The sequence below is a fragment of the Canis lupus genome, chromosome 23 (genome assembly GCF_003254725.2).
Source record: "Canis lupus dingo isolate Sandy chromosome 23, ASM325472v2, whole genome shotgun sequence".
NCBI classification, from domain to species: Eukaryota; Metazoa; Chordata; class Mammalia; order Carnivora; family Canidae; genus Canis; species Canis lupus.
Window position 1 is genome coordinate 13,873,690 of NC_064265.1, and position 16,031 is coordinate 13,889,720.

The 16,031-nt window shown below is 38.8% G+C and overlaps 1 protein-coding gene and 1 non-coding gene across 5 annotated transcripts in view; both read left to right on the plus strand.

The window, feature by feature from the left end:
- Positions 1-16,031, plus strand: part of GADL1 (glutamate decarboxylase like 1) — a 163,779-nt gene that overhangs the window by 99,991 nt on the left and 47,757 nt on the right. For all 4 annotated transcript variants that reach the window (XM_025461084.3, XM_025461085.3, XM_025461087.3 and 1 more), the window contains 2 exons: positions 1,366-1,417; positions 11,164-11,253. In XM_025461084.3, coding sequence (XP_025316869.2) covers positions 1,366-1,417; positions 11,164-11,253 — 142 coding nt within the window. The remainder of the gene's footprint in view (positions 1-1,365; positions 1,418-11,163; positions 11,254-16,031) is intronic.
- LOC112668932 (U6 spliceosomal RNA) lies at positions 8,592-8,698 on the plus strand. The gene has a single exon (XR_003141955.1). It is a non-coding gene; the product is annotated as a U6 spliceosomal RNA (small nuclear RNA).

Below are 16,031 nucleotides of genomic sequence, written 5' to 3' on the forward strand. Positions count from 1 at the left end.
AGAGAGGATCTCCAGTTTTTGCTGAGCACTGAGACTGACTCAGGGCTCTATCCTACAATCCTGAGATCATGACCTGAGCTATAATCAAGAGTCAGATGCTCAACCAAATGAGTCACTCAGGTGCCCCTTCCAGATAATTGTACCATAATTTCATATGATGAATGGACCAGAATTTTCAAAGCCAGACCTCATGAATGAGTGTCATGTTTCTTTCTTTCTTTCTTTCTTTCTTTCTTTCTTTCTTTCTTTCTTTCTTTCTTTCTTTCTTTCTTTCTTTCTTTCTTCTTTCTTTCTTTCTTTCTTTCTTTCTTTCTCTTTCTTTCTTTCTCTTTCTTTCTTTCTTTCTTTCTTTCTTTCTTTTTCTTTCTTTCTTTCTTCTTTCTCTTTCTTTCTTTCTTTCTTTCTTTCTTTCTTTCTTTCTTTCTTTCTTTCTTTCTCTCTCTCTCTCTCTTTCTTTCTTTCTTTCTTTCTTTCTTTCTTTCTTTCTTTCTTTCTTCTTTATATATAAAATCACAATAAGTATTCTGGCAAGTACATTTTTGTCAATGTCCCTGATCATTTCCTTACATTTTACCCCCAAATTTGAAATACTGGGTCAAGGGGTATGAACTTCTGAAGGCTCATGATCAAATCACTAGTTTTTAAGGCCAATTATTTCAAATGGCTCCTCTTTTTATATAAATAATAACCAAGCCCAAGGGAGAGGTGTCCATGTTGATTTACTCTATGTTCTCAGTCATTTTGGTCTTTTCTTGATCCTATTTCACATCTCGTGTATCTGTGCCCTTTGCTTATGGCAGGATAGTTCTCTTTTCTCTGATACTGGAGATGACTTCATAGATATTCTAGTAGTGGCTACAGCCCACTTACTTTTAACATGATACTAATGATCAGTCCTTTTTCTCTCTGTTTTGGCCTTAGAAAACACACTGTCAAACTTCCTTGATCTTAAATGAGCTTACAGGTAGAGGTACACACCAAAAGCCAGCTAGGTCATTTAAGTACCTATGCTAAATCCCCATCTAGAACATGGATGTAAAACCCACATGGACAGAGGTCTATCTCTAATCTATTTTAGGTGGTTTTCATACTGGGGTTAAAATCATCTGATGCTAACATGTGAGATAGATATCACCTCATCCAAAAGATATATCTTTTTACTTGGGCCCCAGGGATCTGTAGTACGTTCAGGGATATGTGTCGAAATCCTTGTTTATCCCCATCCCTCTGCCCTTCCTTATTTCTAAGCCTGTATTTCTAAGCCTTGTCTCTGCATTCTGAAATAACAGTGTTTTTGTGTGCCAGTCATGTTCATGGAATTGTTAGATGCCAGATTATAAATATTATTGTGACTCTCATTTTCAGGTACCTTGTAGAAGAAATCAAGAAAAGAGAAGGATTCAAGTTATTGCTGGAAGTAAGTGATTATGGAATTGTGCTCTTGATTTTGTCAGTCAACAGTGATGAAGGTGGCAATTTTCTAATCTGTTATATTCCATTGGTTTTTGTGTTGCAGACTTAGAAACAAGTCATTAGCTTAATTCATGGAGTCTATTATGTTAATTTACTCTATTAGTGAGTATTTTGCCTTTGTTGGATTCGCAAAGAACACATGTGCCTTAAGTATTGAAAATTAAAGTGCTCAATAATAATTACCAAGGATAATACTGAATAAATATATAAATTGCATGATGATTGTACTGTGAATATTCCACTGTGCTGTAGTGGTGCCTGCACGTGAAAAATCAATTAAGTGAATGTACAATAATGCATATAGTTTTCTCTTTTTATAAAATAATAGGAACATATTACCTTTGAAGCAGTGGGAAAATAAGTCATTTTGTGGTTGGACTGTTTGCTATGTACAAGAAATAAAATAGTTGCAAGGATAGAGAATATTGGATTTTTCCCCCTAAAATATATGGTTAGAAAATATGAAGGATCTTATTTAATTCTTATTTTTAAGAAATATGAAGTGTGGGATGCCTGGGTGGCTCAGCGGTTGAGCGTCTGCCTTTGGCTCAAGGTGTGATCCCAGAGCTCGAGGATAGAGTCCTGCATCGGGCTTCTGGGGGGAGCCTGCTTCTCCCTCTGCCTATGTTTCTGCCTCTCTCTCTGTGTCTCTCATGAATGAATAGATAAAATCTTTGTAAAAAAAGAAATATGAAGTGTAGGAGGTTCTCTTAGATCTTCTGATAGCATATATTATATAGCAATCTTTAAACTGATGCAAAAATCACCTGGAGATTACAATCTGGGAACCTTTTCTTGTGTAAGCAATCTGGCTAACCTTTGGCATTCATTTATTCAGCAAGATTTACTGAGCAATTACTATGCACCAGGCACAGTTCTAGGTACTATAGGTATAAGACAGGGAAATTCCCTGCCCTGGTGGTGCTTATATTCAAATGGCAAGTAACAGGCAAGCAAATTAATACCTAGCAAACATCAGGGAAGCAGATGTCTCAAGAAAATAATAAAGGAGTTTCATGAGAGAGTTACAAATAAATGGAGAGTTACAGATGTGTGTTATATAATAGAAATAAGGGTGGAATGCTGGAATGATGATGTGGATGGGAGTGTGGTGGCCTGTTTCACTTGGGTCATGCAGGTAGGGCCTTCTGAGATCATCTTTGAGGTGAGACCTGATTGATGGTAAGTAGTGTGCCATGCAGATATCCGAGGGAAAGATGTTCTAGATAGAATCAGTAAACAACTACAAAGGCTTCCAGCTGAAAAGAATTCTATGTGTTTGAGTAATCAGCAGTTATATTAAGCAAGTGGGGAGTGTGCAGGAGGTGATGCAGGTGGAGGGAGGGGCAGAGACCAGATCAGGTGGAGTCAGGTAGGTTCTAGTATTGGCTTTTATTCCAAGTGTAATCATTGGAGAAGTTTTATGCAGACAGGAGTCTGAATTCCATTTTGTTTTATTTATTTTTTTAAACTTTTTTTTTTTACTTTATTTTATTTTCTTGAGAGGTAGAAAGTGCACGAAGAGTGGGGTGTGGTACAAGAGAGACTCTTAAGCAGGCTCCAAGCCCAGTGTGGAGCCAGATACAGGGCTTGGTCTCAGGACCTGAGATTATGACCTGAGCCAAAGTCAAGAGTTGGATGTTCAACTGACTGAGCCACCCACTTACCCCCCAAATTCCACTTTAAAATATCATGCTGGATGTCCTAGGAAAAGAGGAATGAGGTAGGAGGAGATGAAGGGAGGCCAAGGAAAGGGTAAATCAGACAAACTGAGATGCTATTGCAGTGGCCCAGGGGAGATATGGTGATGATGGTTTGGGAAAACCATCAGAGTTTGTGGAAAACCACAAGTTTGGGAAACACTGCTCCAGAGACTCCTGCCCATGCCTTCCACCACTATCCACAAAAGAATCCAAAGTTCCTGAAAAAATAGGGACATGAGGGAACTTGAATAGACAGCAAGAGAATCCATATTTAAATAACTTTCTGGTAACACCTCAAAGAAGCAAAAAGGCGAATTTAGAGTATGGGACAGTCTACAGGACACCTGACCTGGTTCCTTCAACAGGTTGGTGGCATGAAGAAAAATTAAGGAGGAGGGAGTGATGATCACTCTGGGTTCAAAGAGACAGAAGAGGCCCCCTCACCATATGCAACACACAGAGTTGTTGGGATCCTAGTTTGAACAGTCGTAAAAAAAGTAGATTTTGAAACAGTTGGGAAGTTTCTAATGTGAAACTGGCTATTGGATAATACCGAGGAATTATTGATAATTCGGTTATCAGGTATGATAATAGCATTATCACTACGTAAGAAAGTGTGTATATTTGTAAGAGATACACACGTAAGCACGTGAGGGTAAATCAACAGCTCTAGGATTGCCTGGAGTTCAAATCTGAGTGACTTTTTCAGTTTTCTTGAGTTTAAGTTGCCTTCTTTATTTCCCTGAGGTGAAATAAAGAGGGAATTCTACAAGTTTGAATCGCCTTCTTTATTTCTCTGGCTGTGGGAACCATGGTGCTTATGGAAAGTGCTTTACACCTTTGGAACTGCAATCTTTTGATAGAGCTGAAAGAAAAAGTGATGAAAAGAAGGTGAACTGTTTTAGAAGTTATTTATATATTCTTCCTAGAGGCTTAAAAGTGATGGGAGGAAACGCACACCATCATCTTTATGGAATTGCAAACATTCACATCCTTCTAATGCAAGTTAAGGTGGGTTTTCATCCTTAGGCAGCCTTCTGTCCTGGATATTTTATCTATGGGAGCCAGATGGCCCCAAAGCAGCGAAGGTGGCTTTCTCAATAGCATTCCAGAATTCCTACTTCTAAGGGTTTTTATATGTGATCTGCATTTGCGTCTCTTCTCTGTGTTCTGTTTGGAGGAATAATGTACATTTAGACCTTGAATCTCACATCTAAGTGTCAAGGCAATTATCCTTTTTGTTAACAAATGCTTACTTTGGATTGATGAAATATAACTCTAATGCATACTTAAGAGAAGAGAGATTTGATTAGAGTATAGAGTGTGAAATGGAGTCTTTCAATTTAGGAAAAATGAAAGTCTCTAAATATATATATATATACACACATATACATATATTTTTTATATTTTCTTGTCTATATTTTGATTTATATTATATAATGAATATATATATTCATGCACTTTTTAGCAGATAGAATGTTAAGTGGAACATTGAAAATAGGAAATGAATACAACAAAACAGAGTATCCAGTACTTGAATATCTTTTCCTGAAAACAGCAAAAATAAGGCACCTCTTTTTGAAGATGATTGAAAGTTATCATTTCAAATGGATTCTGCATTATTCATGGACCCCTGAAAATCATTTCTGTTTTTCTGTGTGGGATCTAAGATCTAATAGATGTTTTCCTAGAGGTTCATTCATTCGGATACTATCATTCACATATTTCCTTTTGCTCTCTTGGGAGAGTCCTAATTATTCAACTTTTTGTTTTTCTCTTCCTGAGTTCCACATTAGGAAGAGTTATTTAGATTTCATAGACTTGCCAGGTTATCAAGGATCTTCAAGGACGTTGAGTCAATTTCCTGTTCAAAGTGGGAAACACCTTTCTTGACAGTAATGGTAACAGGAAGTTAACCTTTTCCTGAACACTTCCTGTGTCAGATAATTCACAGCTCAGTTCTCTTCCTCAAACTCGAATTATTTATATTCTATTACTTATTGACCTGTACTATTAATATGTATCAAGCACACTGCAATTTGTAGTTATCTTTTAATCTAGTTTTATTAGATTACAGCACCCTTCTACCTGCAAAATCCAATGTACAGTCTTAGATCTTCATTCTGTTGAATTTCTTTAGCATTTTACACCTTATCCAGTCATTGCCTCCCTTTTGAAATGCTCTTCTATTATGGTTTCTTTGAATTTCTCTCCCAGTTTTTCTCCTTTCCATGTGGCTTTTTCTTCTCAGTTTCAATGAGAAGGTGGTCTCTTCATCTGGGTACTCCATTAAATATTATTTTCCACTCCTCTGTCTTTTTAAAATTTATTTAGTCATGATATAGAGGCAGAGACATAGGCAGAGGGAAAAGCATGTTCCCCACTGGGACCCCGATGCAGGACTTGATCCCAGGATGCCCAGGATCAGGAACGAAGCCAAAGGCAAACACACAACCATTGTGCCACCCAGCCGCCCCTACTCTTCTGTCTTTAGTTCTTTTTGTTTCCACATACTCCTCCTGAAATGTTTAATCCATTTATAGAACGTTGTTATCATTGGCTTCACTAATGCCTCTATCTGTGACTTGTCTCCTAAATTCTAGTCCTTTATACATAGGCATGTCCTGAAATTTTCAGTTAGAAAAGGCATTTTTCTAACAGGCACTTCAAATTCAGTATCTCTTTTTTTCTTATTTAAAAAATTTTTTAAGATGTACTCATTTATTTCAGGGAGGGGAATCAGAGGGAGGGAGAGAATCTCAAGCAGCCTCCACGCTGAGCACAGCCTGACATGAGGCTTGATCTAATGACCCTGACATTGTGACCTGAGCTGAAACCAAGAGTCAGACGCTCATCTGACTGTGCCCTCCAGAAACCCCTCAAATTCAACATTTTGAAACTGAAGTGTAGCCATTCTCTTTTCCCAAATTCTACATTCTTCTTTCAGTTATTAGAAGTATGATCCATCCAAACAAAAATCTTGATGTTGTCTTCCCTATCTTCCTTGCCCTTCTCTTAAAGGTATCTTGGGAAGTTTTCTCCACTCCTGAAGCCACTGCTTCAGTTCAGGCTTCCATCACTCTTCAGATTGGCCTGCCTCATAACTCATCCTCTGCTCATCTTGGATGCCCCTCCAGCCCAACTCCACACGGTACCCATACTGTGGCCTTTCTAAAGTGCAGTCTGCTTCCAAGATCGAAACTCTCCAGGATTCCACATTGCCTCTAGAATCAAGCCCAAACTTCCAAGCATGGCAGATGAAGAAGCCCTTTGCGAAATGACTTTCATTTCCATGTCCATCTTCATCTCTCTTTTTTTAAAATCTTTTTAAAAAAGATTTTATTTATTTTTTCATGAGAGTCAGAGAGAGAGAGAGAGAGAGAGAGAGAGAGGCAGAGACACAGGTAGAGGGAGAAGCAGGCAGAGAAGCAGGCTCTACACAGGGAGCCCGATGCAGGACTCGATCCCGGGACTCCAGGATCACGCCCTGGGCCAAAGGCAGGCGCTAAACTGCTGAGCCACCCAGGGATCCCCATCTTCACCTCTCTTCAGTACACCTTGTTCTCTATTCATTCCAAGTTCTTGCCATCCACCTGAGTACCTGGGCTTCTACATGTGCACTATCTCTATGGCCAGAGATGCTTCTTGTATTATGAGAAGTTTCTTCTTTTGCAATTCTCATTCCATTAAAGTTTAATTGCCTCTACCTAGCTCCATTACTAGTCGCTGAGTTCCAAGAGATAAGCATCCAGTGTAAGTCATTTTTCTCATCTTAATGTCTGGGCCAGTATCTAGAACACAGAAAATTCTGCTTATTGAATTGAATATTTCAGTTACCCATCTTTGGGCAGGCTATAATTCTTTACCATTCTCCTTCAAATAGTGAATGCAAAAATAGTGATGCATCTCACCTACTACAGATTTTAATGGGGTTATTCATCCACTTGAAAAGGACATCTCTTTCTACCAATATAGCTCCAAGTAATAGTCACTAGGCTAATAGAGTGCCTGCTGTATGCCAGATACAGAAATAAATTTTGGAAATAATCTCTGTGCTCATCAACCCAACTCTGTGGGATAGACAATATGATCTCCATTTCATAGATTAGGAAGCTGAAGATTAAAGTGTTCAACACTTGTCCAAGCAAAGACCTGGTAAAGTTGGGATTCGAGCCACATCCATGTGACTCTAAAACCCAGGTTTTTTTTTTTGTGCTACTCAGTGCTTTGAAATGTTTCAGTAGTCCAATCAGATATTTAAGATTGAATACCTTGAAGTCAGTTAAGATCCATCATGCCCCCTTTCTCCATTTTATACTTGCATGATTATTTCACTCTGTCTGCTAGATTCTGCATTTCTACTTATTAAAATGCCTAGTGCTAGCTTTGTCTTTTTTTATTATTGTGATCTAATGATGTCATAAGCAAAGGAGATGAATTGCTTTTGATGTGACTTGGTTTTAGAGAATGCCAGCTATGGCATCTTGGTGACCCTTGACATATTTCCCCAAAGGGGTCTCATATCGTTCGCTCAATAATCCTTGCTGAAATTGACATCAAAATTACCTGCTTTATTTCTTAGACTATATCTATTTCTTTTCTCTCTGAAAGTCAGGCTAGAATGCAGCCATCCTTTCTTTAGTGGTACTTCTGTGCTTCTCCATGAATTTTTAAAGATTATGACAATGTTTTCCACACTATAGGTGTTTTTGTACCCTTCACTATCATTTGTCTTCTGTTGACACTTGGATTCTTTTTTATGCCTTTTCAATTTTATGGTGTTAGAGTACATAGACTAAAGTATTCCTAAGACACCTGAGAGGTCAGGCTTTCCTATACACAGGGAATAAAATGGCATGTGAATGGCTCTACTCTGAAAATACTCATTAGTGGTTTGAAGCCTCTTGAACAGAGTCACTGTATCAAATTCAAGCTACACAGGCAAAGAGACAAGGAAAACTCAAATATGTTTCTTGTGAATATTCAAAGGGATATTTTCCCCAAATCTTAATAATTTTGGAAATGATGAAGTAGAAGTATTCCACTAAATGGAGATCAAATTTTCTCCAATCAAATGAAGTGTCAAAAGGACTTCATCAATTTTCAAATGCCACGGCACTGAAGCCACACAATTCTAAAAGATACTGGGAAAAAGGAATCACAGATATGTCACTTCAAATATATCAAAACAGAAACTAAGTAAAACAAATGTAAAAGGTGATTTAAAAGGCCTAGGTCCTAACTTCTAAAATATGGAGCAGCTACGATAGCAGGTAAAAACTACTACAAAATGATTTATGATGTTGCCATGCAAATGAAAAGTAATGAGTTAATGATGTATTAGTCAGGGTCCAATAAGAACACAAAAACTGCACAGCAATTTGAAGTGGGGAAAGTGCAGAATGAAGAATTATTGTGCTTGCTTCAGCAGCCTATATACTGAAATTGGAATGATACGGAGACAATTAGCATGGCCCCTGTGCATGGATAACACACACATTTGTGAGGCATTTCATATTAAGAAAAGAAGAAGAATTATTAATAGGGGATTTCCTCATACGGGAAAAAGAGAACCCTAAAAAACCCACAGAAATAGCAGATGTAGAAAACAACCACCACTCCTAAAATTGGGATAGAGCACCCATCAAGAGGCCACTCCCTTCCAGGGCTAAGATACAGTCATAGTTGGAGAGGGCACAGTGTAGTACACTGGATCGCAAAGAAATTCACTGAGATATCCCACTATTAGAATTTGCTAGGGATCCAACGTCTGAAGTGCTACAGGAAGCCATTTTCAGAGCTGTGCCTTGAAACGCACTCGTCTACACACAGAGGTGCCAGAGAAGACATCCGAAGCAAGGCACCTTGCTGGCAGCACTCCCCTGTAAAACCACTTGCAGGGAGTGTGCCAGAAAAAACAATTTAGGGCACTGACCAATCTGTTGTGAAGCTATCTGAGGGGGGTGGTGCTGGAGGAATCTATCAGGGGTTCACTTGTGGCTGGGCACCAGTACTGCTGAAAACCCCACACATATTGGAAGAGATCCATGAGGTTAGCACACCAGAACCCAGAAGAGACACCTCTTTCTTCTCAGTGTCCCTCCAGCACCCTCTGCTGATAAAGTCTAAGATTGGAGCAGATGTCAAGGAGAAATATTTATAGAGTCCAATTCCATTTTCATAAGATACAAAGTATGGATTTGAGCTGAGCAGCAGTAAATTGATAACTAACATAAATGATATCTGGAAAAAAATCATTATTGATATAAAGACATGAATTCCTAGGACCCGATGGCAGATAATAACTATATTTTTCTTCTACTTTCCAATCAACCATAGTTACTTTATTTGAAAAGATTTATTCACATTAAATGAGTAAAGAATTTTGAAGTCCAGTACATTTCTTTCATAGAGAAACCAAATCAATTATATCAGAAATCCAAGTATAAATTGTGTGGATTTGTACAGACTCTTGTAGTCTCATGATAAATGTTTGCAGAAATTGAGTTGAATTAAATAGTACTCCATCTTGAACTACTTCATATTTTGAAGATTTTTGGCTCTTTTTCTTTTTTCTTTTTTTTATCAAATCCAGTAAGAATATTACAATTTTCAAAGGTTAAGGGACTTATCTTTTGAGCTGGGAATATTTCTGAGCATTCACTTGTGATTTAAAATCCACTAGAATCAGGACTCTACATAGTACTGGTCTTGATTTTAAGATATAAGATGATAGCTGTTTCCTCTTTCTGAAATACTTTGAAACTTTATAGTGATACTGGAGCGTAACTCTGATGGTTACTGAGAACTATTATAACATTGGTTATTACCTGCAAACTGTGTTTTTGTAGGAAAATTGAAGTTATTTCAAATACTCTCGCTGCTAAGAATCAAATGAGGAAGCTGTTGAGTGGGTAGGGATGATCCTAGAATGTTTCCTAAATATCTAATCTCTTCCTATGTGTCTAATTTGTAAGCTTTCGCCATAATTTCCCAAGTCAGCTGGTCACTGAAAACAAGTCTTGTGATTGCCTGTGACATTCCTATGTTTTTGTCCAGTGAGGATGGACAAAAGGAGGTATAGTGGAGAAAATTTTGTCTATGTGACAATAGTTAGACTAAAGCTTGTTCTGGAAGATTATCCCATGTTTAACCCAAAACAGATTACCAGAAATGATGATTAGGCTATGGCCACTTTAGATCTGAGTTTCTCAAGCATATACCATGCACTATTTATTTCAGAATCACCTGAGATGCTTCATAAAATGCCAATTCTCCAGCCTTTTCAATGATGAACTACATCATATTCTGGGCATTCTAAGCACAGGGTGTGAGAATCTGTTTTAAACAAGCTCCCTAGCTGATTCACACCTTACTGATACTTGAGGCTGACACTGAGACTTGAAAGCCAAGAGTCAAGGTGATGTTCTTTTTTCCCCAAGCAGTATAGGCTAGGGTCACAACAGGGCTCGTTAAGTGAAGTCCAAGCATGTCGTATGTTATCAACTCATAGATAACCGGGGATTTTCCATGTGTCTTCCATTACCTGCTACACCTGACAGCTTTGGCTATCTTAGGTAGAGAAGGGGTTATTGGAAGGAGATGGAAGTGAAAGAAATAAGTTAAGGATCAAGGTTGAAGAGGGGGGATCCAAGGCATCTCTGGGCATGTGTGTATCCAGTGCTAACTAATCGTCAGAGCTTGGTTGAGGCAGCTTCAAACTTGATTATGTTTATTCCCAATTTTGTGCTCATCCCTTACCTGGAGGAAACAGCTCCTTCTGGGTACATCCAACCGAGAAGAAAATTTCCCAGTAGGCTGTTACCCGAAGTAAAGCAGAATGAACATCTAGCTCTATAAGATTCTGATGTGTTATCAGTGTAATACACACATGACAATTCTTAAAGAAAGTAGCTAAGAGCTTAATAATATTCTAAGATTAATCTTAGGCTAACAAAACAACTTTCATTTTTTTTTTAATCCTCAGCCTGAATATGCCAATATTTGCTTTTGGTACATTCCACCAAGCCTCAGAGAGATGGAAGAAGGACCTGAATTCTGGGCAAAACTTAATTTGGTAAGTAACAAGTAAATTGCATTTTTCCTTTTGATGAAATGATTCCGTTCCCATTGTCTATTGATCCTATGAATAATTCTGTACTTGAAAGACTGCCTGAAGATCTAGAGAAGTGGCTCCTAGGATACTGAAAGTTAATTTATGACATGCCAAACAGTTGTCAACACTGTGCTTAAACAATGTGACTTACTTGATCCACACGTGATTTCAAAATAATAGCGCTGTTTGCAAGAGAGTTATAGAATGTATTAGAAGTTCTAATTCACGGTGTACTTCAGAAAGTATGATCTGGTAACAGGACACAAGGCTGAAGTTCCATGATGAATGGCTCCTTTTTCAACTCTGCCTCTGCATGTCTACGACTGCTTGTGTACCTTGCATGGAGATAATGTCAAAAGTCTACATCTGGTACCCTTTGTGAGTGTGAGACCTTCTGTTCTTTCCACCAACAAAAGCATCTTACGCCCAAGGGGCTTATGTGATAAAAAAGAAAAGTGATTCCAGCAGTGGGTTTCAACTGATGATAGAACAAAATGTGCTTGAAAGTCTCTCCACACACAGCTGGTGAGGGCTGACAGTCCCACGCAATGAGCAGGCCCAGGCTCTAGGGACTCCTTGTGTATCACCTGCACCTCTCCTAGCATGGTCCTGCCAGCTAGATTTCTGCCTCTAAACCAGATTTCCAAGAACCGTGAAGTCTCACGAACCAACACTACTTGTTCCCAGTCCCCTGCTGCATGGACATTGTGTATTTTGAAGTGAACCAGTGGGAGTTTGCCCTGAGGATTCTGTGGCCATGACACGTAGAGTGAGAATACACGATGGGTTAGAACCATCAAAGTTGGGTAATGCTCTACCCCTTGTGTCTTCCCTCTCAAGCTCAGCGACCTCTATCGCCCTGGTTAGTAAAAACTGACTTGCAAATCTCTCTCTATCCTCTGTGGGAAAATCAGTGATACAGTTAATAGCTATTATAGGCAATAGCACTTCTAATTCCCAGTCAGGTAAACGACAAACCTTCACTGAGTGCTCACTCTACTGTGCACTGGAGATACAGACATCAAAAAGACTTGGCCCCCAGCCTTGAGAAGCTCGTGAGTGAGGAGACAAATGAGTAAAGGGATGATCACAAGGCAGCTAGTAAGACCCCAGATGGAGATGAGCCCTGTTTGCACTGATTGCAGAGAGAAAGATTATCTACATTGCTGTGTGACACAGTAGAGCTAAGTCTTGAACAATCAGGAGACAGAGGACAATCATAGAGAAGTAGATTCTAGGAAGAATCACAGCATGATGACCTAGAGACATAAGAGAAGAGCGTGTGATTCAAAGATCACAGGATTGCAAAGGGAAAGTCATGGGGTCCTTGTCTTTCATGACAAGGAGCTTGGAATTTGTGGCTAATTAAGAGAAAGAGGAAAGACTATGGCCTTTAAGCCATAACCACCTATAATCTCACCTACAGCATCTTCTCTTAGCTTCAAGTCATTTTCTTTTTCTTCATGGTTCATTAAACCTCCTACACTGTAGCATAACATATATGCAATATATACATATTCTACCCCTTGTCAAAAGAGAGGTCCGGCAGCAGAGATGGAGAGAGAGGGATGCTGGTATCTGTTCCTTTGCTAGAAAAGTTTATTCCCTTCATTACCCATTTCAGGCAATTAACTCAGTCCTGGGGCTCTGTCTTGCATTTTACCCACTCAGAGCAAATAGAACTGGGCTAAAGAATGCATTTCACATGTAAGTAACCCATAAAAAAAAAAAAAAAAGACAATGTGAGAATTTACTAGTGAGGTTTCTAGGGACATTATGTACTTTGATGGAATACAACTGACTTTTTTTTGGGTGGTGTGGGGGAATAATTGCTCAGGATTGAGAAAGATCTGGTTGCCATTCTTCTCACTTTTCCATTGTTAAGAAAAGCAACCAAGAATGTGTTATTTGTGTTTTACTGACTCAGTACTGTTGCGTGGACATGGATCAGGAAGTCCAAAGAGTCCCATTATATTTGGGGATCTTTTTGACTCACTCTTCCTTTATTTAGAGAAATAGTTATGTTATCTATTCTCAAAAAATTTGAAATTGAGGACAGATACATGTGCTAAAATCAGATAATTAAGCAAATAATGCACTTTTAATCTTAATTGGAAATTGAATATTAATCAGGACATTCTCTTCTATCTCTAATATTTTCCAGCATTGAGTCTCTGATAGTTTATATCCATGATTCTCTATTACTTCATTTTGGAATGTTTTGCTGCCATTTAGAACCATGGTTTTCTTGACCCATCTAATGTCATACTATTTTAATTGTTAGGGTCACTCCTAACAATAAACATGCATGCGGCCGCCATATAATCATTGGTTCATAGAGTGTTAGTTTCCTTTTATTGTCTCTCTTTGTGTGGGTGTGTGTGCATGAAAGGAAGGAAGGTGTAATCCTTGTGGTTTTCTGCTTACTGTAGTATGGCAGTGGAAGTATATGATTTATAACCTGGAATGTACTTGAAACACGCTTAAAATTTATTTCGGGGTTTATCTTGGATGGAGAATCACAAACAAATAAATAAACCGAATAAGGCTTTCCCCCTCTAACTTGGGGTAGCATCGGGTTGGGAGGTCGGATGGAGAATCAGTGATGTGACAAGTCTTCCTTTTGGCAGCAGGAGGGCAGAGGGACTGTGTGTGTGCTGGCAAATGTGTGTGCACATGTATGAGACTACTTTTGAGAACGCAAACACCCTGTAGTCACTCCATGACTCTACATTCAATCACTGAATTCCAGTCATCTCTCTTTTGAAAGATGTCCTCTGTAGAATGCTCTTCTTTCTGATGCTTGCAGGCATCGCAATATTCTAAGTTTGTGTTCCTTCCCTGCCCAGATTGCGTTTACCTCCTCTCTGGTCTCTTTGCCTCATGTCATCTCTTTTTTCCCATTTATTTTCTTTGCTCTCTGCATATCCATGCCTCCAGCTCTGCTTCATCACGTTGCTCTCCTGCTGGAAGCCTCTGATTGTTCTCTCCTCTTTACAGTAGCAGTTTTCAACCCGGTATCGCCAATGACCAATTTTTATACTACATATTGTTGATGTTCCTTTACTCTCCTAAAATGAGAGCAGTAATAAATGTGACCTACCTCCACCTAATTTCATAAAGGGCAATACAAGGCCTTGCATATAACACAAAGGAGAACTGATCTTTGAAATACAGATATGTATTTTCTCTACAACATGAGTGGGCATGACAGTGTTGGAATATGTGAGGAAGTGAGCGGTAAGATTCTTACACATAGTCTTAGAATCACAGTGAATGTAAGCCACATACAAACGCACACTTTTTAAGTAAGTGATGTTGATGAAGCAAATGACAGGCGTGGATTGATATTAGCAATATAATTTTTAAAATTGGTGCACAACTCTTGTAAAGTTTGTGAAAAGAACACATTTTTTCTCTTGATTTACACGGTAGTAGAAAACTTGGTGTTTGTTAAAAACGGGTACAGAATATTATGCATGTGTATGTAAAACAGAGTTAGAGTATGAGCTTGTTTGGATAATGGTAATCAGCCTCCTCACCTCATATATTTCCAGCAGGACATGTGAAAATTGGGCAAGGGGATGCCTGGCTGGCTCAGTGGTTGAACCTCTGCCTTTGGCTTAGGGCATGATCCCAGAGTCCTGGGATCGAATCCGCATCAGGCTCCCTGCATGATGCGAGAGCCTGATTCTCCCTCTGCCTATGTCTCTGCCTCTCTCTGTGTGTCTATCATGAATAAATAAATTAAATCTTAAAAAAGAAAAAAAGAAAGTTGGGCAAGACACAGGACAAGGCTTCATTGCTCAGGACTGTTCTACACATTGCAAGGCAGATGATATATCTTGTCCCCGCTAAACATCTATAGCAATTCCCACACATCTTGAAAACTAAAACATCTGCCCAGAGTTCCAAAATATTCCCTAGAGGTGTAGTACTATTCCCTGGAGAATGGCTCATCCACAGGATAAAATCTAGTTCATTCTGCTTGGCATCCAAGGGCCTTCATGTCCAATCATCAAGTATTAAAATAGCAAGAAACTGAAAAGAATCTAAGTATTCAACTATAGGGAATTGGTTAAATTTTAGTACATAATTTATATGCAAATTTCTGGCGCATAGACAATTAAAATTCTGTTCCAAATAACATATTCATAATTTATTATTAATTGAAAAAAATGAGTTATACAAACAGCCACTATAGTATAATACCAATTTTGAAAAATCCTGTGTTTATATATGCATGGATTCTTTTTTTTTATTGGAATTCAATTTGCCAACATATAGCATAACAGCCAGTGCTCATCCCATCAAGTGCCACCCTCAGTGCCAGTCACCCAGTCACCCCCACCCCCCGCCCACCTCCCTTTCCACCACCCCTTGTTTGCTTCCCAGAGTTAGGAGTCTCTCATGTTCCGTCATCCTCACTGATATTTCCCACTCATTTTCTCTCCTTTCCCCTTTATTCCCTTTCACTATTTTTTATATCCCCCAAATGAATGAGACCATATAATGTTTGTCCTTCTCCGACTGGCTTACCTCACTCAGCATAATACCCTCCAGTTCCATCCACGTCGAAGCAAATGGCAGGTATTTGTCATTTCTAATGGCTGAGGAATATTCCATTGTATACATAGACCACAGCTTCTTTATCCATTCATCTTTCGATGGACACAGAGGCTCCTTCCACAGTTTGGCTATTGTGGACATTGCTGCTAGAAACATCGGGGTGCAGGTGT